Source organism: Lampris incognitus, chromosome 2 (assembly GCF_029633865.1).
Source record: "Lampris incognitus isolate fLamInc1 chromosome 2, fLamInc1.hap2, whole genome shotgun sequence".
Lineage (NCBI taxonomy): Eukaryota > Metazoa > Chordata > Actinopteri > Lampriformes > Lampridae > Lampris > Lampris incognitus.
Window position 1 is genome coordinate 8,314,733 of NC_079212.1, and position 27,838 is coordinate 8,342,570.

Genomic DNA, 27,838 nt, shown 5'->3' on the forward strand with positions numbered 1-27,838 from the left:
AAGAAGACACGCATGTTCGGGTTCATACTCCTGTCTTTGCCGCTGACCGAGGCAATGGAAAGAAGAACTGGAGTTGGTCCCCGGGCGCTGCACGGCGGACGCCCACTGCTCCTAGCTACACAGCTAGGATGGGTTAAATGAAGAGTGTAGCTTCCCTATGGGGATCATTAAAGTATATCAAAAAAAATTTTAAATTACACATCTACACAAATTCACATTAGAGATTAGGTTTAAATAGTGGAAGTTATTCACCTTTTACATCTATGACCAGTTCTGCTCTCCAGCACTTGCAGTTATACCCTTGAAATTGCAGTCAAAGTTATTCGAGGAAACCAAGTCAGCTATGAGGCTAACTGAGCTGTGCTTTAACAGCTCCTATCAATGCATAGTAATATTGCCCTAGTTTAAAATTTCAAATGATTTTTATAATTTTGCAATTTGGCAATGCTCTCCTTCTCCTTAATATCCAGTCTGCAGACACAAAGAAGAGTTTAGAATATGAGTCAAGGCTTGAAGCTTATCGTCAAATCAGAGGAGGGCGACATAAGGTCACAGTCATTTTATCTCCCTTCGTGATTGGCCATGAGAGTTTGTATGATGGTGCACGACGGTGTGTGACTGGAGCGGTGCCGAGAGATAAACTACCTCAGCGAGGGATGTTTGACATGCTAGGTCAAAGGAAAGGTGATAGGAGGGAGCAGATGGCACTCAGGAGAGGACGCACAGAGCAGACAGCGTTGGCACAGCTTCAAATTCTGGGATGAAGAGTCGTGTGTCGGCAACAATTTACCACGAGCTCATGTGTGGGGGGGGGGGATGCAGTATCATTGAAGTAAATATTTTTTGGTGATAGTACAATTACGCCTCACTCAGAAGCGACGTGGCTATTCGTGGCAAAACCTACCGAGAAATGTGCAAAAACCGGCACGCTTGCAACACAGTACCACCTGTTCCTCTGAATACCATTTATTGTTCAATCTACATCAAGTTGGTCCATGGACAAACCGCCTCCACTTATTTCATAGTTTGTAGGATACATTTATGACCAAAGAACACATTTCACACTGCTACAGATTGACAGAACTGCCATATCGAATGTTAAGATATCTATTTACTGTCATGCTGAGTGTTTTTTTTTATCAGTAGTAAGGTTTTTACTGATGCTGTTACTGCTGCTAGTGTGGTTTCTGGAATAATAATGGCCTCTATAAGTTCCGGTGGGCGGACGGCATTCCATAGTATCGTCCTTCTATCGGTTCGAGTCTGTGCTGTGATTCACAGCTGGACGGAACAGGGTCGTCGCGTTGTCTGGCCCGGCTCGGGAAAAATATAAGACAGACAGTGTAATACAGTATGTTATACTTGGTAGAAAAACTCAAACGCATTGATACTCTCACCGGTCCTCATAGCACAATGTCTTACTTGTACCTATGTTTATTAGTTGTGCGATATCTGAAGATAGTAAACAGCTATGATCATATAGCGATCTTAATGTATCTACAGCTTTGTATATCCTTTTGGTTATGAGGATAAGCATAGTGGGCCTGTACCTAATCATAATTCAGGATTACACCGTATATAAAAAAAAGACCACCGCAGAGTGACACTTCTGTACATGAATGTAGGTTTTTTGTCTCTATACATAGCTGTGACTTCTTTGCTCTCCACGTCCACATTTGTCGCACACTGTCCACCGCCACGTGTCATGGCGACTCCTCTGCAGCATCACTTTGGCAGTCAAACCCGGTACTGTGGACGGGGGAGCCACAGCCTCCCCGCGTCCAAACACTTTCGACTCTCGCGGCGTCCACGCCAGAGCCAGTCAGACAGGCCATCTTTGTGCAGCATAGTTCCTTATAGTAAGTCTTTTAAAGAGTTTTTTGTTAGCACCCGCGCGGCTAACAAGTGTTGTGCTAAGTTTGAAGAGCCCCCCCGTCCCCCAGTTGTCTGGCTGGTCCGTAAAAGGCCGTTTCACAGTTAAGTCCCAAGCAGCAGTCTTGTCCGGGGGGTCAGGGTGAGGGACCCCGGAGGCTCTGAAGGGCCAGTGGTGCTGGTTAATTCGCTCCAGCCAGATGCTAGACCAGTGGTTCCCAATACTTCCAACTCTCCGTGACACCCCAGAAAATAACTTTCCGGGCGCCTCCTAATTTTCCTCCGCGTCTTATTGATTCAAGCTGGAACTCATGCAAGACATTTTTTTGTTTTCTAAGGTAATCCGTAACATCAGGAAACACTGTACTAGCCCAAATAACTGATCAACTTATCATAACATGCAGCTAATACGGCTATTTCAGCTAAGTCGGCTGTTTGAAGTATATATTCCTCGCAGCTGTAACAGAATAAATTCACTGTACTGGAAGCCGGAAAGTTTCAGTGTGTTAGATGGGGAAGCTTGTAATATGATGCTTGGCGAGCAACGTAATACAGTAGAACCAGGAAGGTTTGATATTAGCTGTATTAGCCACAGTCACCAGTCTTGTTGAGGTTTTAAACACCTGGCTGGGGTAAAAAGGCTCAAATATGCTGTTGCCCTTCAGGGCCCGGGGGTGCTTCTGTGACCTTTGATACTAGGGGTCACGGACTGTCTCTGGGAGAGAGGAGAGAGAACATCCATTCGCCGAAGTGGGACAAAAAAAAAAAAAGTCAAGAAAAGAAAGAGACATCGGGGTGCAGGCCGATGAAGAGGAAGTATCCAAGCACATCCTCGTTTACTGAAAGACTCCGATAGATGGTTTTGTGTGAACAGGCAAAAACGTGTTATTTTGTCAAAGAAATATCTGTGCTGGATACTTTTTTTCTTCTTTACACACTTGCACCCTCCTCTGCGCCCTTCTCCCTCTCCCTATATAGTTGCCCCACCCCACCCCGCCCCGCCCCCTCCGTTGTCGTTCTCTCTTTCTCTTTCAGCCCTCACAGGCTGTTCTTGTCCGGTAGCTCTGCCTCTGGACTGCGGGGGAAGTAGACAGTGGCTTTGTGTTCCTCGTAGCGGTCGATGTGCTTGAGGTGGACCACCATGTGTAGGGCGTAGGCCAGGACCAGGAGCAGGATCAGGGAGGTCACCAGACCCATGAGGATGGCCGGTGTCAGGAAGGTGGCACAGTCGCTGGCCGACGCGAACTTATCCGACTGCACATTGAAGGCCTGGATCTGGGAAGACAGCAGGGAGAATGGAAAGATGGGATTAGGATGAATTAAAGAGGACAATTGGCTCCTGCCAGGCACAGCGGGGAAGGGGAGGAGGCAAATATATGGACAGGTGGAAACGGCCCACAAGGCTAAATGGACAGCACATGGACAGACTTACAGACAAACAGGCTTAGAGTAAAAATAAGACCTTGCAAACCAGTCAACACACACACACACACCCACACACACACACACAATAAGACCTTGCAAACCAGTCAACACACGCTCACACACATGGTTTTTTGGGGAGACCACGCCGACTTAAATTCCCTGGTGGCTTACAGGTCATTTGCATGTCAGCAGAGCGAGGCGGGCAAAGCCTCGGCTCTCAGTTCATTTTCTATGGAAACGGGAGGCAGTCATGCACGTGGGATCCTGGGATCGACAACGGGGTGAGGCAGACAACTGGAGCGGCAAAAAGTAGACATTTTTTTTCCCCCAGCTTTACGCAAATGAGAAGCAAACTTGGCCCCGGCAGTGACCGATCGGACCCAGTAGGCGCGCTCCCCAAACTCTGAACCTCACGGACAAGAGTTGAAACAAGGCAGTGTAGAAATGAGAGGGAGAAAGATTCAGGAACCACATGTTCTATTTTTTTGTGTGGAATGCCCCCCCCCCTTTTCTCCCCAATGGTATCCAGCCAATTACCCCGCTCTTCCGAACCGTCCCGGTCGCTACTCCACCTCCTCCGCCAATCCGGGGGGGGGGGGGGGCTGCAGACTACCACATGCCTCCTCCGATACATGGGGAGTCGCCAGCCGCTTCTTTTCACCTGACAGTGAGGAGTTTCACCAGGGGGATTTAGCGCGTGGGAGGGTCACGCTATTCCCCCCAGTTCCCGCCCCGAACAGGTGGCCCGACCGACCAGAGGAGGCGCTAGTGCAGCGACCAGGACGCACACCCACATCCGGATTCCCAGCCGCAGACACGACCGACTGTGTCTGTAGGGACGCCCGATCAAGCCGGAGGCAACGTGGGGATTCGAACCGCCGATCCCCGTGTTGGTAGGTAACGGAATTTCTGTGGAATGTTAAGGCGATGTGAGTCATTGTTTACAGGCATGTCCGCTATACTGGTCCAGCTGAAACCAGACCAGCAAGTGGCGTGTCCGTCTAATCAGATTGTTGAACGTTACATGACACACACACCGCCAGATCACCAACAACTGGCGGAGAGGGCGATTCGCTCCGTTGGCATGACAACATACCGATAATGATACCCTAACCTTAAACTAACCCCCCAACGAAGGCAGAAACCGCTTTACATCATTCGACATGTAATTGCAGTGAAGTCAAATTGGGGACAATTTTCTCCCCAGTTACACACGCCATCTCAATTAACTGATTTGATGTTCAAAATTTGTGTGTGACAGAAACACACACACACACACATCAGGCAGAAGACTAAGTTCAGAGATTGCGTTCAAGACCCTCCCAACATTATAACATCGTACCTGAAAATCTGTGAAGGTGATGTGCCAGTTGGCAGACGTGTCGGTGTGGGAGCTGGGCACCAGGAGGGTGTCGTATTTGTGCAGGCTGCTGACGTGCTGGCAGTGGTAGGATGAGGTGGCGGGGGCGTAGACCTCGCTGGCATTAAACGTCGCCTCCTGGGTCCAGTTGTAGTGGATGTGGACACTATCCAGGGTGAACCAGTTCTGACCAGCTGCCTCATAGAAGGTGTTGGACATCTGGAGCCTGGTGGGACAGAGTGTGACGTCATAACGGGTCTGGTCCACGTGTATGCTCATAAAGCCGTACGCATCTCCTGATCGGGAGTCTTGAGGCGGTATTGTATTACCGAGATCATGGCGACTGAAACTGTTTGACGTGTAGGAGAGCAGGTTTTTACCTGATGACCAGTCCTCGTAAGTCCTCCACGTCGCCGAACCGTAACGAGAGCCTGTGGTGAAACATAATCAAAAGACAATCAAATCTATGCAATTATCTAGAGCCACTTATTTGAATTCAGGGTCGCAGGTGGCTGTATCCTGCCCCGGCAGGCATCGAATGGAAGGCCAGCGTAGGTCAGTTCTGTTTTATATATTCACTAGAAGAACCCCGCTACAATGTAGCGGTCTGGTTATCCACCCGTCTAAATCTCCCTCCTCTTCATCCTGCCAGCTAACCGCCTTCCCCCTGCCCCTAAACCCCCCCCACTCCAACTCCCTCCCCCCACATGCTCAGAATCATCTGAAATGCCGAGAAAAGTGGTTTTTAGCCATTTTTAGAAAATCCTTATTTTGCATAATTATGCATAATTATGCATAATTATTTTAATTTTCTGCTATTTTTCTGGTCCTCTCTGGAACAATATCTACCACCTCCAAGAAAAATTAGGATCATAAGTGCATTTTTGCAAAAATGTATATATTTTGCATAATGCCAAAACATTTCTAAGTCCCAGAAAAAATTTTTTTTATGTAGGTGAAAAAAATCAAAGATGCTCAGAATCATCTGACATGCCGAGAAAAGCGGTTTTTTGCCATTTTTAGAAAAATGCATATTTTGCACAATTATGCAATTATGCATAATTTTAATTTTCTGGGATTTTTCCCTTACTCTCTGAGACAATACCTACCACCTCCAAAAAGAATTAGGATCATAAATGCTTTAGTTTTCGGTCCCGCTATCTACACTAACACAAACACACACACTATAACCACACACACACACATTACGAAAATATAGGAGTAGATTAGTTCCACCTCCCGTACTTACTGAGACATCTACTGACTTGTCATAAGTCAGCTATTAATGCCCCACAGGACTCTGGTCTCATTGGATTACTACCATACATTAGATCAAATGACTGTTTCTAACTGTGCCAGTATTGCTACCCTGGAACAAGTCTGAATCTGAACGTGTATGTTGGTGTTTGGGTTTAGTGTGCTGTCACAAAAGAAAGTTGACCTCCACTTTATGTGAGGTCCCGTACGTTTTGTGCTGTACTATAGCATATGAGTTATATATTGGATCTTTCTAGCACGGTTGTAGTACCCGAGTATTGATTCGGTCTTGAGTCCACATTTTAAAGGTCTCGGCCTTGTCTGAGACTTCACTGCATAATGACTCGGACATGACTCGGTCTTGGACAGTGTGGACCCGCGGTAATTTTTCAAGACCGGTCGAGTACAAGACTTTAATTTTGTTTCTTTAATGATTAATAATAACAACAACAATAATAATAATGATAATGATAATAATACATTTTATTTGTATAGTGCTTTTCAAGGTACACAAATACGCTTTACATAAGATGAAATAAAGATAAATGCAATACACCAAAAACATGTAACACACAAAATTAATCATACATTAAAAGCAATTCTGAATAGTTTAGTCTTGATTAATGATTTGAACATGTAGAGATTGGTGCAGTCTCTGATGTGTTTGGGGAGAGAGTTCCAGACGGGGGGTGGGGGTGGGGGGGCAGCTATGAAGAAGGCTCTGCCACCCCAGGCCCGGTGCTTGGTCCTATATAGCGGAGACAGGAGGTTGGCATCGCAGGAGCAAAGGCTGTGGGAAGGAGAATGGTAGAGGAGCAGGCTGGTGAGGTAGGAGGGGGCCTGGTTAAGGAGGGCATGGGGAATGAGGAGAAGGACTTTGATTTGGATCCGTTGTGGGACAAGGAGCCAGCGGAGGTTCTGGAGGACAGGGGTGATGTGGTCACAGGAGCGGGAGTGGGTGAGCAGGTGAACAGCAGAGTTCTGGATGTACTGGAGTTTGTTTAGGACTTTGGCTGATGAGCCATAGAGAATGCTGTTGCAGTAGTCAATTCTGGATGTGATGAAAGCATGGATCAAAGTTTCGGCAGCAGAGAAGGAGAATGATGGGCGGAGACGAGCTGTGTTTCTTAGGTGGAAAAAGCCCGTTCTGGTGATTTGATTGATGTGGTGTTCAAAGGAGAGGTTGCTGTCGAAAATGATTCCAAGGTTGTAGATGTGTGGCGAGGGAGACAGAGTGGACTAATCCAGTGCGAGGTAGAAGTTGTGAGTGGTTTTGGTAAGGGATTTGGGGCCGGTGATGATCATGTCAGATTTATCACAATTTAGTTTGAGGAAGTTGGCTTGCAGCCATGATTTAATTTCAGTGAGGCAGTTGGTCAGACCGGAGTAAATTGTAGTGGTGATGGATTTAGTGGAGATGTAGAGCTGGATGTCATCTGCATAGCAGTGGAAGTGAAGACCATGACAAGGTATGATTTTACCAAGGGGGAGCATGTAAAGGATGAACAGGAAAGGACCAAGCACCGAACCCTGGAGGATGCCATGGGACAAAGGAGCGGTGAAGGAGGTGCAGTTGTTCATGCTGATGAAATGTTGACTGCTTGTGAGATATAACTTTAACCAGGAGAGGGCAGTAACAGTGATGCTGAGGGAGGTGGGAGAGAAGAATGGTGTGGTTGATGGTGTCGAAAGCTGCAGTGAGGTCAAGGAGGATTAAAATGCTGATGTGGCCAGAGTCTGAGGAGAGGAGGAGCTCATTGGTGATGTTAAGCAGGGCTGTTTCTGTGCTGTCCTGTTAGCAGACCAAGCTAGTCAGCCTAGCTTGGTCTAGTCAGAAAGGCACAAACTGAGGAAGCCTCTTGGATGAGAGGCGAAACGTCTTCACGGATATATACCAAGTCCAGTTGCACTTGATTCAACTCCTTTGGATAACCATGACCTGGATGAATGAGAACATTCACAGACAGGCTATGCTCACTGCATCCTCAACAGACCAGTTGGCTTGATAGTCAAATTAATATTGGCCATCATTGGGGAGGTGCAAGATTTAAAGTATGACAGAATGATACGCTCAAATGCTTTCATGGCCACAGATGTTAGGGTAACTGGTCTGAAGTAATTGAGGCAGGTGATCTTTGAGGACTTTGGCACAGGAATGATGGTAGAGAGTTGAAACACTGTGGGACTGTACATTGGCTTGGAGAGGTGTTAAATATGGTGGAAAATATTGGGGCCAACTGTGCTGCACAGTGGTTCAACAAAACAGGACTGATGCCATCTGGCCCTGCTGCTTTCCTAATAATCAGTTTCTTGAATGTTGCTCTCACCTCATCCTCCTGGATGCAGAAGGGTGGCATTGGAGTGGGAGAGGGGGGATGGCTGGTGGGACAGGCTTTTCAAACCTTGCATAAAACTCATTTAATTTATCTGGGGGGTTATAGTCATTATCTGGAGGGGAGCAGGGGCGTTTTTGCAATCTGACATTTCCTTAAGATTTTTCCATATTGATCTGGAGTTACTGGAAGAGAATTGTTGTTCCAATTTTGTTGTGTAGCTGCACTTTGCTTTTCTTATTGCCTCACGCAACTTATACGGCTCTGGCAGCTCTGTACTGATCCTTGTTTCCGTTTCTGTATGCCCAGTTCTTTTCGTTGGGTAGGAGGTGTAATTTATTGCCATACAATGTCACTGTTTCGGTAGGAATGCACGTTTGATAAGATCAGGCCGGTAGTGGGGGCGATAGCAGTGTCTCCTGAACCTGGACAGCGTCCCTGTTCTCCGTCTCCCTGTGCTAGGTATTTCCTCAGGGTGGCGATCCAGTGTTGTTTACAATCAGTATATCCTCTGGAATGTTGGCAGAAATGTTGGCAGATAGTTCCAAATCGCCAAAAGTCGTCCTCCTGATGTACAGCAACTCCTCGTGGTTGTATCTCCATTGATATGGTGCTTTTCTGACATAAACCATAGAAAAAAGGTGCAAGACACAGCAGCAGAGCAGGAACCGGGGCAAGCCATCTAGAAGAGGTTGGCGGCCATCTAGAACAGGTTGTTGGAGATGAGGTGAGCTTTGAGTTGGGAGGCTACAACACGTTTCAGCATTTTTGATCAAAAAGGAAGATTGGAGATCAACAAAACCAGTTTCAGATGACGTTGCTTTGTTGTAGGTTGTAAGGACTGAGTAAGGAAACGGAGATAGGACTGATTCACGTATCGTTTGTTGGGCTGATGGTGAGAATTAATGATGTCTTGGTAATAGGGTCAGGAATGGGATGAGGTCGAACAGCATTAGGATCATACCACAAGGGGAAGCTGGTGTGAGCAAAGGATGCAACAGTCATTGCTATGGGCAAAGGGGAAAAAGAGGGTCAGGGAGGCACCTGTGTGATGTAAATAGTCAATCACGTGTGGAAGACAGAAGAGCATGCTGCAAATTAGCATCCAACATGCGACTACCGAGCATGTTCAGGTGAAGAGTATCTCTTCTATACAGAGAGGAGCGCTCCCAGAACCAAGCCAAGGTTGTGAATAAAAACAATGTTGTGAGCTATACTGAAGGACTGGAGCCAGGTATGAAGGCTGAGAATTCTGCTAAAACGCCCCACACTGCGATCCAGTGCGGGAATTGGGCCAGAAATAAAAGCGGTTTTTCCACAACTGTTGAGCAGATAAAAAAAGTATGTAATCACCTTTTGTCAGCTTGGACTGCTGATGGGTTGTGACATTGGAGCAGACATGAACTATTACTCTCACAACTGTTGGAAATGAATCAAGGAATCCTGGGAATTTCTCCAGGATGTCAAGAGTAGTGGCTCCAGGAAAGCAGCACGTGACCGCATTTATGAAACAGATGTTTCGCCAATGATCAAGGTGGTATGGGGGAAGAGAGGAGTGGGTGACTGATTGACAGCGCTGCCAGGGGCAGTCTTGGGAGGGGATGAAAATTGTTGGCCTGAGGAAGCAGCCTTTGGACCGGGAGTGATCAACCTGCCCAAATGCCAGGGAGGATGGTGCAGGGGGACCTGTGCAGGAGGACTCGCGGTGGCAGTGGCAGCACGAGATGGGTCAGCCACCGCAGCGGCCGGGGCAGCCATTGAAGCAGGAGTAGTCCCAACTGGAGCAGGGACCAGTTCTACATCGGTCACGGGGGCATCATCAGGGTTAGCCATGGCATCAGCCAGTAGAATGGTACAATGACATCAGAGGTTCATAGACAGAGGCGAGGCAGTTCGGGGTCTTTCCATCTTGCCACATCTGACTACCACCTCTGACCAGGTAGCCTGTGAGCTGGGAATGGATGATGGAAGATGATGGGTCCCAGAGGATGGTATCAGAGAAAGCTGAGTTCATAACTGACATCGTTTTGGACTGTGAGGCTTTATCAATAAAATCGGATAAAAGAGAGTCCTTTTCTCACAGTTCATGTGAGAGCCGCTGGATAACTTCCTTGAGGTTTGTTGCTTTTAGGCATAGTAATATTAAACCAGTTGATACATGTTCACAGAAAAGAAAGTAAGCTCCATCAGCTGAGGGTTGAGTCCACACAGTTCTCACCAGGAGTGCAGGGAGTCAGTGCAGCAATCGATGACCGGGTAAAAATCCATAAAATACGCAAACCATAAAATTGACTAAAACAATCCAAAGGTCTCAAGGAGTCTCTAAAAGTTGTTTAAAGCTAAAAAGTAAGCAGAGCCACCAACAATCGATCTGCAGCTGGCAAATGGAACCGGAAATGAATATTAAACCTCCCCCGAGGATGTCAATAAAGTGCAATGTAATCTAATTCACTTATTTTCGTCATTATTATTAATTCATGTCTCTCAAACCTTGGAAAATCGGAATTTGAAACATGCATTCCTTGGCAAATGAAAAACAGCCTAAATAAATATTACAGTGTAGTGAAATTGTGACTTGTACTACAATGGTAGACAACTACAGTTAGGGTCATTGTGTTTATTTGGACTTGTACTGTTCTGGTGTCAGTCTTCACATAAGTTTTGGTCCCATTGGTCTCGAGTTGGACTCAACACCTTTAACTATTAGACCTCATTTGGACTTGCCCTCCATAAGTCCTCATCTGTACTTGGATTGTTTTGACTACAAGGATATTTTCTATTCAAGTGTCCAAAGCAATTGACCAAGTCGACCTCCTTTTTTGCACCTATTGTGCTCTGCAAATGAAAGCCATATTCCTTCTGATTCCACCTTCTCCACGTTTTGTGCTGACTTACGTGGCTTTCTCTTTAGTGCAGATGGAGCCCTTGGTATCCACGGGTGAGTTGGGGCTGAAGACCCGCTCGGTCAGGTCTATGAAGGTGTGGTTCCTGTAGCGGATGGCCAGGCGCTTGGCTTTGAACAGAATGCAGGTCTTCCCATTGTAAGACACACTCAGAGGGCCATAGGGGCCCATCAGAGACTGCAGCAGCTTCCTCTTACTGAGGGGCATCCCTGGCTGGTGCCAGTTAAAGGGCTGCAAAGAGATAAACATAAAGGTTAAGTAAATGAGTTAGAGTAAACCTGATTAAAACACATACCAAAATATAGCGGACTGTGGTCTGTGAATGTTCTCATTCATCCAGGTCACAGCTATCCAAAGGAATTGAATCAATTCCTTTGGATAGCGGATTGTTGCTTTAAAAGCCAGTGAGCATTAAGGGACATCTTTGCATTGTGTATGGGAATGTCATAAAATAAAGAAATTCTGTCAAAATGAGGTCACACCAATAGAAAAGAGTCTGTCTTTAAGGCTAAGAATGGACCCAAAAGCCCTTACTTTAGGCCTGGACCCCCTTGATCTACATCTAAAAAGGAACGAATGCAACAGGAAAAAGGGAGGGAAATGAATAGCCCATGTCTAGAAAACACTGAAACCCCTTCGGACCATATTCAAGATCTCGTCTTACTAAGCTCATTTGAACAACTCTATGTATTTCATTTAGTCTTAAATGTACCCTATTGTTTTGTGTTTGTCGTGTCTGTTGAAATGTGTATGTTTTGGTGGCGGTTGGGCAGTGGCGGTGTGTGTGTGTGGGGGGGGGCTGATGCAGTTAATCATAATATATGTAATAAAAAAGAGTGAAGATGACCAAAGGAGGTATGCAGGACTACAGTAAATCAAGACATCAGCATGCGGAGGGGGTGGGGGGGTGGGGTAGTATTCTCTCACTGTCCTCTAGAGGGCGATCCTAACCACGTGAAGGAGCATTACAGTAAGTCTAGGAGTATTTATAAAAGGTAAAAATATCGGTTATATTTTGTCAAAGGCTCCTCTCATGTGTCTGCTCGGTGCTACATGGCTAACGGCTGATGAAGAACCTACGAGACTGTGTACGTGTACACGCCACATGCTGATGTTCACCCTGACATCTTTGCTGGGTTTGTTGTCCAACGTTTATTGGGGACAGCCACGGCACAGCGCCACACCTTAGATATGAACTGGGTGCAATCTTGCCTGATTCCAGAAGTTGGTGATGTGCGGTTTAGACGACTTTTCACGGAGCCTTGCTCTTGGGAGCGGGCGGAAACGAAACCCTTGCCCTGGAGATGGTGAGCCCTACAATATGCTCACATCCAAGGTCACGCAATACGGCTGAGTTTGTTGCTGTGGTGTGCGTGGTGTTGAGAGAGAGAGAGAGAGAGAGAGAGAGAGAGAGAGAGAGAGAGAGAGAGAGAGAGAGAGAGAGAGAGAGAGAGAGAGAGAGAGAGGGAGGGAGAGAGAGAGAGAGAGAGAGAGTTTCTACCTGCAGTATTCTCCTGAGTGGGTTCTCATCTTCAGGCGTCAGGAAGACTTGTTCACTCTCTAAGCCCAACCCGCCATCTCGACCTGAAAACACACACACACATACGTTACTGCACCACGGCAGCTTGCATCAGCAAACACAACAGACACACTGCAGAGCTGCGCTACACACCACAACACATTCATATAACAGCAGACATTTTCACTTTGAACTTCATATGCACACCACGGTCACCACAGACACACACACACACAGAAACTCAGGGACGGATACAGTGCAAAACTCTCATACGACGCAGGCTGCCGTCTATTCCCAATTGTTTTGCGTCATCACGATGACTCATCAGAAGACGATTTCACAGATACGGTGATATTGCTCATCGTCAACCAGCAGAGTTACAACATCTTGTCTCCTCGTAATAGGATTTACAGGACAAGGCTGTTGAAGGGATCATCTCTCTCCATTTCTCTTTTCTCTCTCAGAAGGACTAAAACGACGATGCCCCGACAGAGCATCAGAATTCCCTGCGAGGAGCGCCGGGAAAGGAGACGCGCCACAGCCCACGTCATTCTTGCGTTGCAAGGCGGCAGAGGCGACGTCTCCGGCGTCGAGAAGGAGAGATGTTGGTCAGATTAGCTAAGCACTAAGCATCGGCGTCAAAATTAGCAAGTCAGCTCGGATTGAATCAGGCCTTGTCCGGCCTTCTCTGAGACACGGGCCACTTACTTGATGTGACTCTCGTCGCTTTTTTAGGGTTCTCTCTGCTGTGGAGAAAAAAAGAAAGAAGAGAGACATAAAACACAATGAGGACCTGTGGTTAAAGCCAGAGATGCATTCAGATGTATTGAGCAGTGGGGGGGGGGGGGTGCTGTGGGCATTTAACTGGAGCACTCATTTGGGAGAGACTTGATGTCAGAGTCCAGCCACATCAATGAGGTTGTTGTATCTGTATGAATTCTAACTCTTATTTGTATATATTCCAATCAGGGGTGAGCAGTAATTCAATATCATCGTTATCATCTTTCAGTGGTATTGTATCGGGATGAATTTCGAGTATTACCACGTCTAAATTAATGACAACTAGTATCTACTACTACTACTGCTACTTTCAGCTGCTCCCAATAATTAGTATAACTAACTAACTAGTATAACTAGTATAACTGCATCCGATAAGTAGTAATAATACCATAAACCATGATAACATAATAATAATAACTATATGATAATAAATATATAAAATATACAATATAATATATATGATAATATATACACAAAATATATACGATAATAAATATATATGATATATTGTGGAGTTAGAAAACAACGAGACAGGAGACGTGAGAGTAGACGTAGTCAAGGTAGTTTACTAGCTCCAACTTAGCATGTCATACATTCGACAACGACACTGAACTCTGAACCGGAAGCGGAAGTGCATTATCTGACCCCTCGCCTCTTCCCTTAAAGGTACACCGTCCTCTTAGGTGAATGTCTCTCGTTATATATATGTGGGTCACCACAATATATTAATAATAATATATATATATACACTACCGTTCAAAAGTTTGGGATCACCCAAACAATTTCGTGTTTTCCATGAAAAGTCACACTTATTCACCACCATATGTTGTGAAATGAATAGAAAATAGAGTCAAGACATTGACAAGGTTAGAAATAATGATTTTTATTTGAAATAAGTTTTTTTTTACATCAAACTTTGCTTTCGTTAAAGAATCCTCCATTTGCAGCAATTACAGCATTGCAGACCTTTGGCATTCTAGCTGTTAATTTGTTGAGGTAATCTGGAGAAATTGCACCCCACGCTTCCAGAAGCAGCTCCCACAAGTTGGATTGGTTGGATGGGCACTTCTTTGAGCAGATTGAGTTTCTGGAGCATCACATTTGTGGGGTCAATTAAACGCTCAAAATGGCCAGAAAAAGAGAACTTTCATCTGAAACTCGACAGTCTATTCTTGTTCTTAGAAATGAAGGCTATTCCATGCGAGAAATTGCTAAGAAATTGAAGATTTCCTACACCGGTGTGTACTACTCCCTTCAGAGGACAGCACAAACAGGCTCTAACAGGTACTATTTAATGAAGATGCCAGTTGGGGACCTGTGAGGCGTCTGTTTCTCAAACTAGAGACTCTAATGTACTTATCTTCTTGCTCAGTTGTGCAACGCGGCCTCCCACTTCTTTTTCTACTCTGGTTAGAGCCTGTTTGTGCTGTCCTCTGAAGGGAGTAGTACACACCGGTGTAGGAAATCTTCAATTTCTTAGCAATTTCTCGCATGGAATAGCCTTCATTTCTAAGAACAAGAATAGACTGTCGAGTTTCAGATGAAAGTTCTCTTTTTCTGGCCATTTTGAGCGTTTAATTGACCCCACAAATGTGATGCTCCAGAAACTCAATCTGCTCAAAGAAGTGCCCATCCAACCAATCCAACTTGTGGGAGCTGCTTCTGGAAGCGTGGGGTGCAATTTCTCCAGATTACCTCAACAAATTAACAGCTAGAATGCCAAAGGTCTGCAATGCTGTAATTGCTGCAAATGGAGGATTCTTTGACGAAAGCAAAGTTTGATGTAAAAAAAATCTTATTTCAAATACAAATCATTATTTCTAACCTTGTCAATGTCTTGACTCTATTTTCTATTCATTTCACAACATATGGTGGTGAATAAGTGTGACTTTTCATGGAAAACACAAAATTGTTTAGGTGATCCCAAACTTTTGAACGGTAGTGTATATGATAATAATGATAGTGATAATGATAACTAGTATCTATTACTTAACATTGCTCATAAAAGGATATTAGTTTTCTCATTGAAAGAGAAGTATTTGAAAACTAGTTTTGGGTTAATATTATCATTTACAGTTCACATGATGGCTTACGCCTGGTATTTCTACATTTTTCGGCAGATGTCTTCATATGCTATACCGATACGTAAAACGTCCTGTGACTGTTGCGATAATGATATCTTCCATATCCTCCGGCGCTAAATCTTACACTATGTGAATGTATTCTACATCTTCTTTCCCATCCAGTACCCAAGCTTACCAACACTGACTTCAGTACTACAAGCGAGACCGCGATACCGTGAACCCAAGGTGTAAATGTTACTGCATCACCAAGTCTGTTTTTAGTCTGATCAGGAAATGAACTAAATAGACACCAAGGTGTAACAGATACTATAAGGCAGTGTTTCTCAACCCAGTCCTCAAGGACCCCCTATCCTGCATATTTTCTTTGCAACCCTGAATAGGTACCTGTTTGTAGTTATTCAACCAATCAGCAATGAATTTTGTCAGACGTTGCACACCTTGCCTAATTAAGTGCTGCGAGATGATTGGTCGAGTAAGTACAAGCGGGGCTACCTATGCAGGGTTACAATGAAAATCTGCAGGATAGGGGGTCCTTGAGGATTGGGTTGAGAAACACTGCTATACGGAGTGTTGGCAAAGGGCTGGATGTCCACCATCATATGTTCCTCACTGGGACGTTGTGGACGTTACAAGTAGCTGGATCATACTTAAACGTTAAATTCACATTTCATTTCGGTGTTTAAGGCTGCGGTGCTGTGTGTGGGGGGGGCCGTCCGGGCCGTTTTACCGGTCCTGCCCTGCTAGATGACCGGTCTGGTTAACTGGAGTGACCTACAAAGTGTAAAAGAGCAGGTGGGTGAACCATTTTCTTCTCCTTCACACGCCTGCCCTGGCTGTCAGGTCCTGAGTAGAACTAAATCTTGTGTCGCACTGGAGTCCTGGTGGCTAATCCCGGCCCGATCCATTTAACAGACAAATCAAAGACGTAATGCCCCACCAATGGGCTTACTGAGCATGGCTGACCTGGCCGCTGCTCCTGATAAGATGGTCCTTCACAGTGGTCTCCGTGTCCCATCCCGATCTAGCTCGATTAGCTGAGACTCCTTACCCTTTCTGCTGTAGTCTGTTATAATAGGCTTGAGGGGGACATAATTGAGACCACGCTGAGTGCTGTGAGAGGGTCCGTCTTGACAGCCGAGGACAGGTGTCATGCTATGTCGAGACTGCCTCAGGTTTTACATGTCCTGGTCTTCTGGCCTCTGCACACCAAAAACTCCCAAACATCTCTGAGAGCCTCTCGACAGAAGGGAATTGAACCTCCTCCTGAAACATCGGTGACCGACGACATTTTCGGAGCTGGCGAATAAACGTAACGGACCAAACGTGAGGTCGCTTTTATTTTTGAACGTGCGAGGTTTTTACGATGAAAACAATCTGACTTTTTGTGCAAAAGGCCTTTCCTCTGGACGTCTTATTTCTTACATCTGGTCACACCGTGTCTCCAAAGCGTAGAGACAAACCAGAGAACCAGAAGTGATGTTTGTCAGTAACAGCTTTGGCCCGGTGACCTTAGTCAGCTACCGTCAAGTAAGCTAACTCCAGTAACATGGTAGCACTTTTGATGGCAAGTTGCTGTAAAGGCCTTTTATGGACCTTTGGAAGAGGGAGTCAAGTTGACCGGATTCAGAAATACAAAGAACCCACTAAAATGGATAGTAGGTCTGAACAACATGTTGTCTCAGCATCCACATCCAAATGTATACACTGCAAAACTGACCCGCACGATATGGAAAATACTGTTACCAATATACCATATATATATATATATCATAATATCTACGTACACATACAAAAATACCATATTTTTGAATCCAGCTGAGGTTCATCACATTGAACTGTTTGGTAATGTAAAGTATAATATCAAACCAAAACTATTTTATAAAATAATACTACTTCAAATATTTCCGACTTCATTTTGTGAAAAATTATAGGGAACGGATTCTCGTTTTCATTCATTCAGACGTCACAGTTGTGCGTCGTGATATGACCATTTCCAGATTTCATCCCAATATGAAACCGTTGACGGATGATAAATGATAATATTGAATCGTCGCCTTGCCCTGCAAGCATGCAATGAAAGACAAACCGGGCCCGTCAGTCACGTTACCTCAAAACCTTTCACTGCTCGATAGGAAAACGAGTCAGGTACTAATTTATAATCTAATCTCTAATATAATCTTCTGAATGCTTTAGACATCATTCTTCTTTCACTCCTTCACAGAAGAGCCAACGTGTGTGATGGTGGGTGAAGAGCGTACAAATGCTGTGCTAACGACGGGCCGTCTGGACTGACGGGTGACGGCTAACGGAATATAATATAATGAATATAATGTGAATGTAATGGTGTCATGTTGAGTCAGCCAGCGTGTTGACCAACCACTTCACTTCTCCCTCTAAAATCACCTGAATCAATGACGACAATAGATTCTTTCCAAATGGAGCCATCGAAGGTGAAAGCTGCATAAATGTGGCGAAATTCTGTCACTCCTGTTTTTCCTTAATATCACAATATATATGTATATAAAAAATCACAATGTCACCCCCCCCCCCCCTAATATTGTGTCAGATGTCATGGCTGTAGTGGTGAGCAGTTCACTTTTCTTTTTTTTGTGTGTGTCTCTGTTGACCTACAGTACTTAAAAGCCATTTCTGCAAGTCAGCCCTTCTTTCTAGTTGTATTACCTGCAAATACAGTAAAGCTGCTGCCATCCAACTCCTAATGAAGTTAAGTAACAGCGTCTAGTTAAGATTGAACATTTCACTTCACCGTCCTTTTTAAAAACTCTCAAACTGCAATAACGCGTGGCGTGCATTCAAACCCAATCAAACTGGACTTGCAAGATGATCAGCCTTGTTTTGGTTTTTTTATTGTCTAGCAGCAAACAAGTCTCCTAACTACTGTTGCATGGCTGCCGTGCTGGAAGGGCTTTTACTGGGCTTTTTGTTTACAGAAGGTGTCGGGAAGAAAGGCTGCAGGGCCAGCACATTAAAACAGCAAAACAGAGATTGATGAAACAGCACCTGCAAATAATCCTCAACAAATCACCTCGGGAATATGGGGCAGCTTTGCTCCTTATGGAAACAAATCAGACTATGCCAGGAACGATGCTAGTCACATAAAAGTACACTTAAACTCAGACATACGTACATGTAAGTGGTACCGATAGTTGTATGTGTCGAATATACTCACACATACACACGTATATGAAATCTACACACACACATACCCACGCAGGCTAAAACTGACTCTGAAAAGCACTAATAAAAGTGGGAAGTTAGCATCCATCACATTAGCTGATTTCAAATTCAAGCCATGCTTAGCAGACATTTTACTGTGATTTATGACCTAATCTGTTCCTTTTTATCGTGCAAAACCAAAAAAAAAAACTAAACTAAACTACAGCTGGGCAGTGGAGGAAAGAGATAAGAATGGGCATTTTCAGTTTGCTCTGGCTGCAGTAGAAGCAGCTCTTGTGAGGCAGGTTACCAAATATATCAATGCCAATACCTTGGCAATACCAATAGTTGTATGTGTCAAATATACTCACACATACACACACATATGAAATCTACACACACACATACCCACGCAGGCTAAAACTGACTCTGAAAAGCACTAATAAAAGTGGGAAGTTAGCATCCATCACATTAGCTGATTTCAAATTCAAGCCATGCTTAGCAGACATTTTACTGTGATTTATGACCTAATCTGTTCCTTTTTATTGTGCAAAACCAAAAAAAAACTAAACTAAACTACAGCTGGGCAGTGGAGGAAAGAGATAAGAATGGGCATTTTCAGTTTGCTCTGGCTGCAGTAGAAGCAGCTCTTGTGAGGCAGGTTACCAAATATATCAATGCCAATACCTTGGAGCAGTTAGCTACCAGTGTGGTATGAATGCCACCTGGCCCACATTGAGTTGTTCGGTGCCAAATGGATTAGGATTAACGGTGAGTGGAGGAACAAACACAAGGCAGGACCATGGAAGCCAGAGCACACAGAGACGCGTAGGGACCAGAAGGAGATGAAGAGATTAAGTCATGATGTCAGCAGCTTCTTGACCGCTGGAATGCTAATCAATAAAACTGAACGGACTGGATAAATTCAGAGCGTATGTGTGCTCTTCCTGGATGATTTGACCTTCACTGGCTGTCCTCCTCATCCGATTTCAGTCCACCCGACCAGACAATGTCAAACGCAGCACGTTTAAGGTTAAGAAGCCAGTTAATTGGTGCCTCATGCGCTTTGAGAGCCGCAGAGGATAATGTGATGCCAAAGGGTCAGCTCAAGAGCAACGGGCGATGAGCTGAGCCCGACTCGGCTAAATAAAGGCTCCTCTTCCTCGGCGTGTCTTCTGGACTACAGCGGCATGGCTGCTGCGTCGTTACGAGTCACCGCTGCTGAGGTTGCCAACGCTTCAAAACCATTACGAGAAATTAAGATACGATTACAAAATTATCAGACTCATTTCCCAGGCAGACAAAGGCCCCCCTACGCTCCTGTGAGGACAAATCACACCACAAGACATCCGTCATTCGTCAAAAATGGGACACTATTCATTATACAACCGGGGCTTTGTTCACTCCAGCGTCGACTTCTAAGGCCTAAACGTTGACATCGGTTCAGGTCTCCTACCGTCTCACTAGCCAGACCTACTGGGACCGCCAGGGAGGTGGGTCTGCCCGAACCCACTACCAGAGAGAGACGGTGAGAGAAACAGGCGGGTTTTCCAGTCCGGAGGAACCCAACACTGTTCTGGAGGCCACCGCTTCTGGTGACTGTGCTACTCGAAAATACCACCGAGTCACAACATTTAAGCCCAGTTTATGCTCCAAATGTCTGCTAGCCGACATTTGGAGTATAAATTGGGCCTTATTCTATTTATTTTTTTTTACGTGGAAATTATGAGTTATGGCCAAGCACAAATGGACAAAAAAAATGATGAAGATAAAACCAGAAGTTTGAAAAGGAGCGAGAGGAAGTTACTACTTATCACTTCCTGCCCCCTCCCTAATGCTCAGTGAATAAACCTAAATGATAAACTTGGTTTTTCCACACATCAGACTCAATATCTCTCTCGTTATATATGCTACATGTTGGCGATATGGAGACGTGAACAGTGGAGAAGTGTCCTGACCAAAACGCCGTACAAAAATGTTGATATTTGCCAACTTTGCGATCTTGGCGACCATGACAAGAGACGCAAGCGTGGCCTGTTTGTTCAGTGGCGCGGTAAACCCGCTGCAGGTCTAGAAGAAATGCCCGCACCGCCGCCATAGTCGCTAAACTAGCACCTACAGAAGAAGGGCTATATCTGGGGGGGGGGGGGGGCAAGCTTTTACAGTGGCCGCCTGGCAAACAGGCATGACATGGCAGTTCAAAACTAGGTGTTCGATGCCTATTCTTCGAAGACCGTTGATGTCGCTGAAAGAATTAGTTAAAGAGGCCTCGAAGAGAGAGCCAAGTTTTTGTTGTTGTTGTTGTAGTAATCCATGTTGTGCGGATTCTAGTGCTCCGATGGGGACGTTGAACTCCGTAACACAACGGAGAGGGACGGGCAGGATCTGTCTGACCAGATTCCGACTGGCCGGCCCCGATCGCAGCACTAAGTGACATTCCCGCATCCGTTGGGCCAGACTAGGTCACCTACAAAGGTGCTCTGTCGTAATCTGACGTGCTCTCTTAGTAAATCAAGTTAATTCAAAGTAGTCTCCAGACGCCTTTATGAGGGGCACCTCCATTAAAGGGATAATCAAGTCTGGTTGACGACGTCCAGTGAGTGGGTTTGATCGGCTCCGAGATGTGCCGGGGAATCCGGTGACATCATTAATCGAGGGCTTTGCAGGCTCTTACAATGTTTAAGCACTTGCGAGTGCGTTTCTACGTGGGACCGACGGAAATGGCAACATCACGGTGGTAATTCATGGATAACCCGGCTCTCTGTGTAGGAGTGCACGGGTATGTGGGCGCGTACGTGTGTGAGAGAGATCGGGAGGGGTGCACCGCTCTTCCTATGTGTGTGTGTGTGTGTGTGTGTGTGTGCGCGCAATGTGTTGTCTATGTGCAAAGGTATCACGGTACACTTTTCACAGGTCTGCGCTCTGTACTGGTGACTGTAGAACAATGCAACACAACCAGCCAGTTGTGAGTGAGGCCTCAGGCAGACGGAGAGGTGCTGGCGACTTTTCACTCGCATCTATCGCCCCCCCCCCCCCCCCCGCCGCCGCCAAAAGGCCAAACATTAAGCAGGGGCGTGGCGACAACAGCGGCTCGATAAAGTCGCTTTCTTAAACTTCCCATTGGATTTACATATTAATGGATGCAATCGCCGCACAACTGCAGCACTGAATGACAACGCCTGTTTTACTCTCGACAGCCTACTTCAAACTGCCAGTCGGACTCCGGAAATGTACCAATAGCTGCATGTGCATGTCCCCTACCTCTCGTGCAAACACACACACACACACACACACACACATATGAACATAGAGTGACTGAGCCATCCTTCCTCTGCAACCACCCAGGTCTCAGCTGGCTGAAAGAGGCCAGAGGAATCTGTGTGTGTGTACGTGTGTGTGTGTGTGCGTGTGTGTGTGTGTGTGTGTGTGTGTGTGTGTGTGTGTGTGTGTGTGTGTGTGTGTGTGTGTGTGTGCGTGTGTGCGCGCAAACTAACTAAAGCCTGGCCGTTTGTTCCTGTGCCAGTTTTGCGAGGTCAGCAACCTAGGACTGCTGCGGCCCCATCATTGGCTCTGGCTGTCACACAGTTCCTGGGTGCTGAACAGGCTCTTTACATAATCAGAGCCACGCCAGAACCATCCCTCGGCTCCCCTCGCCTTATTTCGGCGTCTTTCTCGTACTCCTCGTACTTGCACGCACGCACGCGCGAAAAGGAAACACACGTGTGTGCGACGGTGACAATTTTCAGGCAAACAGCAAGTCGAATCACTAGCATCGATCGTATCTCGACTCCTGAACATCATCTACTTGGTGCGTCCAGCAGTACTTTCATCGTATATCCAGATTCAAGACTATCAGTTATGCAAGATCATCAGTTATACATGTTTGTGTGTACTGATTGCCATTTGTGTGTTTGTGTGTTTGTGTGTCTCTGCTGAGTACAGAGGAGGTGTGACGTCCACCCAGACATGTAAACAACTCCTGTCTCCTCCCTCCCCGGCTGACCACTGCTCCCTCTAAGCCCTTGCTTCCTACTACGGCTAAACACTGTTGCCATGTCGTAGGTATTAAGCTTAACATATGTGGGGTTTCAATTCTAGCGTAGCTGAAATTTCCAGCCGTTTACTGGTAGATTTGCAAAGTGCATATTTATCGAAGGGTTTGCCTTTTTTGAGTTAGCTACTCTAAATCTTAACTGCTCAAATGTATTTTTTGAGCAGTTTGTTGAGTTTTGGCCACATGGCTTAGCCAACATGATTGCTAACATGTGCGGGTTAAGCAAGGCCCTTCCCTGGAGAGAGCGTCACAGGCCTTTAGTAAAGGCCACGACTACTGGAGCGAGACTTACAGCGGCTCGGTGGTGATGGTTCCCAGTGGTCATATTTCACTGGATCATACCTGTATGAAATTCCAGATCTAGCCGTGAGACTATTTTACCTCGTAGTTTGGATCATACCCCGCAGCCCTGAATCTAACGTTGTCTACACCCGGAAGAAGTGATTACAGACCAGTTTGATCCTGACAAACGGCATTACTTTTCATTGTTAAAATCTAGAGTTTGGGACTTTTGTTGCTTTTGCGCCTCCCCCCGTCGAGAAAAGCAGTTGTTTCTCGCGGAAAAGCAACTCCATCCAGCGTCTGGCACTCGGAGCAGAGGAGAGTAAGAGATGTGGTGGGTGGTGTTTTTTAAGATATGCAGCCATGTGTCTCTAACTGTGGCTGTGTATGTGGCCATGTGCTGTAAATCGTTTCGTCAGATTTCGCGGGAAATCCAACCAAGAGACGAGCGGTTGGCCTCATTACACAGTGATATAAACCGAGACTGGTTAATAATCTGTGAAAATGTCCTCACAGCGTTTTAAACTAGTTTGGGATGGCAGTCAGAGTAGTTACCCTGCATCTGCAGGAAAACCCCCTCAGCCCTACGCCAGGCAGGTGCAGAGTCGCTAGCGGAGATTAAGCTACAGCGGGTTACAGGGATGGTGCTCAGACCCTGCCGCCATTTCAGTGTGGAGATGTCCCATGAGTTTGACTGGACTTTAAGTCCTAATCTCCCCAGGCCTCAAGGGTCAAATGGCAACTGAGCGTTTGGTTGTATGTTTCAAAATACGTATTTGGGCCCTATGCCACCACGACGCATTACAGAATACTTTGGTTTTTATCCTCCTACACTTAATGATGGTTCACGTGATATTTAGTTAGGTTTGGAAGACAAAGATCCTAGAAACTTCTAAAAGATTCTCAAATGCTCCTTTGTAAGAAGACAGAGGTACTGATGAATAATATGAATAAGACGCTACAACTATTCACATCCAGGTGAGAGAAAAACTGACCTTTGGACCAGGGACTTGGTTAAAATCCCAACCGACAGAAGAAATGAAGCACAATGGTTATGAGACAAGTTGATCTTGTTAATCAAGTTGATCTCAAGTTGGGGTCTTGTTAAATAAAAAGAGTTCAGATTTAAATCAAAACAGACTGAATATAACTTAAAAGTCTGAAATTGGCAATGGACATTTTGACCCCGTTATTGTTGTTTTATGAAGGGTTCGTCCCGTGGGTGATCTTCCACCAGACCTCCACCACTTTTTTTTGCCCTAATCGGCTTCTGTCCTCAGGCAGTTTATTGGCGCTTTATAATGTTTCAGATAAAATGAAGCTTGGACATCAGTTTTAAAGAATGAACCAGTAAAATTAATCTCAAGTAAGCCTTGGGTGGTATGACCTCATTATCCTGCTGCCCAGCCACCACCAACAAAATGTAGGGAGGACGTATTTGTGATTATCCTGTCCTGTACAAAGACAACGACAACTTCCGGTCACCTCTCAGCTTTTCAGCTTTGACTTGGATCTCTCAGTTTGCTCCCCATCAAAATGTCCAACTTCTGATCTGGATGGTTTGATTCTGACACTGAATTTTACACCTTGAGGCAACGATAACTTTAACATGACGAACTTGCAGCAAGATCCTTCCATGTCTAAGCTGGACAGCAGAGATCTTGTGACTGGTGACCATTCATGGTAAATGTATCTCATTTTCCAATGGAGACGTCCAGCGACTGATCTGAGTCGACCGTAGCCAAACTGTACACTTCAGTCAATGCGGAAGACCGATCGCAGGTCTTTATTTAGCTGCTATTTGGGGGGGGGGACATTTAAAATCTACTATTTTCTAATCAACCTAAGAAGTTAAGTGAAACCTGGGTCTTCAACCTGCTGGGAAAAAAACTTTTTTTCACTATAAAGTATAAAAACGTGTTGTGGTTAACCTCGTCCATGGAGGTCTTGGACAATCCAGCGGTTTGCAAAAATTTTGTGCTCCTTTTTTGAGCGAGAATGAATTTTATCTGTAATGGTTGGTCGTTGAGATTTAAGCTGACCCCTGACCTCTGACCCCCACTAGCCAGTGTCTATTGGAAAAGAACTATCTTTTGATTATTTGGTGTATTTATTTTTTTGCCAATATAGAAATTAATACATTGATTTTGAACGAGTAAAGGCCATTTTGGTTTCCTTAATCGTTAGTCGTGGGCAATATGGACAGTAATATTATAATGATAATTTTTACACAATATTGACATATATCACATCTGCTTACATGCGCAAAAATACGATTGTAAACTACTAATAAGACACGTTAGCCCACCACAAGGCGACATCACTAACCGCTCGGCTAAAGGGTCAGACCCGTTAGCTAGGGACTAACGTGTCTTATTAGTAGTTTACAGTCGTCACCCTCCCCGGAAGCGCGCCTTCGCGCTTGTTCTTCCCGCGCTCCGAAGAGACTTCTGAGGATCTGTGCACTTCCGGATCCCACCGCTGCCACCAATGTAACCGGTTATTTTCTTGCCCGGTGCGGGATTCGATACCGGGTGTACTGCACCACAAGGCGACATCACTAACCGCTCGGCTAAAGGGTCAGACCCGTTAACTAGGGGCTAACGTGTCTAATTAGTAGTTTACACTAGTTTTCAAATAACACTCCATCCTCGTCTTGTGAAACATTTTACATGATAAATTCTCATCATCGTTCATTTTGACTACAGAATTGTGTATCACGATATGACGATATCGATTTCCTCTCGACACAAGACCGTTTAAAGACGATAAACGATAATACCGAATTATCGTCCCGCCTTACAATTCTTATTCCTCTTTCGTCGTCAGCTCGTTATGGCGACGCCGTCTCCCCTTTGTTTAAATCTACTTTTGACAACGTTTCTCAGCAGACAAGGGACGTGAACGGGGGGGGGGGGGTCAATGAGCCACACGGAACTCGAACCGCAGAATCGTCCAATCAGGTTTTGGGGTTTCCGAAACGGAGTCGCGTGGTTTCCGGCTTCGAGCCTCCGCGAGCCCGGGAAGGCCCGTTTTAATACATGCCGGAAGTCCGTACGTGTGACTAACCGCCGCAAACTGGACAGACACTTTGCGACGCGTTGCCTCGCTTTACGACCGAGTCCGTCTATAGGAGAAATAAAGGAAAAGGCTGTTCTGCTATAACGGAACCGAGACCGGGGCCGCGGGGAGCGCTTACATCCGGTATGAGTTAAAGTTGATCCGGGGAAGGGGGGAAACGGACCCACGTTGAAGTCAACCCCCCACCCCCACCCCCCACCAGCAGCAGGCACCAGCGGGTCGAGTTTCCGGTTATTAAAACTTCCGGTAGGGGAAACGGGTCCCACGACAGTTTTGCGTCGTGATGGCGGCGAACTGGAAATAAGACACACACCTGTAGACATGTCAACGTTGGTAAGGTTGTTTACGTAGCACAGATCGGTAAGTATGGATATGATCGTCTTGAAAGGGGTCTAAAGAGAGCCGAGTCTTTTCGGTACAATTAAAACCATGGCCCAGCGCTGCCTCACACGTCACAGCGAGCCAACGCAAGATAATGACAAGCTAATTTGTTCAAATGACTGGCACGTAATGACTTAATCGCGGCTTTGTCAAAATCAAACACATCGGTGGGACGGTCCATTATGTGGCAGTCTGAACCACTTACGGACTCTGTGTGGTGGATTGTGGGGGGGAAGTGTATGTTCTGTACTGTAAACAAATGGTGTTGTATCATGTACCGCTCACGGCTGTTTTACTCTTCATCTCTGTCTGCAGACAGACAGGTAGATAGATAGATAGATAGATAGATAGATAGATAGATAGATAGATAAACAGACAGACAGGTACTGTCCGTCTGTCTGGTGTTAACAAAGGCTTTGGCTGCTGCCTCTCTCCCCTCTGTGACAGTGGTGTGTGTGTGTCTCAGGGTTTGGGCGCTGAATATTTCAACCAGATTTGACCTGCAGGACTGCATGTGCATTATGCAGACTTGGTCAGGTAGAATTCCCTTCTCTCTTGCTCTCTCTTGCTCTCTCTCTCTTGCTCTCTCTCCCTGTGACTGCATCAGTAAACAGATCCCAACACACCATTCCTGATGCATCCGTTCCTCTCCTCCCTGTCCCATTCTTGTTTACCTTCTATCTGTACTGCTCCCCCTCTTCTCTGCTTTCTCTCTCTCTCTCTAGCTCTCCTGCGGGCCCACTGCCCCAGCCTTATTTGCCCCTCAATCCCCCCCCCAACCCACCCCACCCCTCCTCCTCTTTTGCCAGACCAACACTCCTGTATGGAGACAACAGCCCTATCCGTGATCGATGAGCAACGTCTGATGCAGTCTCCGACACAGAGACAAACACACACAGCCTTGCACCGCTGCTCTCTTTCCCGTCCACCTTAACAACACGTCCTGCCTCCCCATTCCTCCAGACACCCAAAGGTGAAGATGGTAGGGATGACGGAAGGAAAGAGAGAAAGATCCAAAAGGAGAGGAGTGCATCAGCATCCCACAGCCAGCATCCCTGCATGCATCCCCCCCCCCCCCATTCCACCTCTGATGACAGACATAGAAGAAGCTGGTCTTACCTTCTGTCTAGGATTTCAGGCACTTCGTCATAGGTGAGACCTGGCTGCAGCTCCTCATCAGCGAAGGAGAGGCTGGGCCGGCTGTGAACGGACAGCAGGGCGAGGGAGCAGAGGAGGAACGCGTGAGCAGCCATTGAGACAATAAGATCAGACTGCCGCTGGTTGAGCTCCGCTTCATAATCTGCTCCCCGAACAGCTTCGGGCTCCGCTG

General features: G+C 45.9%; 1 protein-coding gene across 1 annotated transcript; it reads right to left on the reverse strand.

Annotated features, from left to right (window-relative positions):
• Positions 1-2,886: 2,886 nt before the first annotated feature.
• On the reverse strand, positions 2,887-27,761 carry atp6ap1lb (ATPase H+ transporting accessory protein 1 like b). Its single transcript, XM_056275041.1, has 7 exons — positions 27,628-27,761; positions 13,378-13,415; positions 12,652-12,734; positions 11,143-11,381; positions 5,038-5,088; positions 4,640-4,883; positions 2,887-3,147 (listed from the first exon to the last, which is right to left on the reverse strand). Exons 1-7 carry the CDS (start codon positions 27,759-27,761, stop codon positions 2,911-2,913), a joined length of 1,026 nt encoding a protein of 341 aa, XP_056131016.1. The 3' UTR covers positions 2,887-2,910.
• Positions 27,762-27,838: the final 77 nt, after the last annotated feature.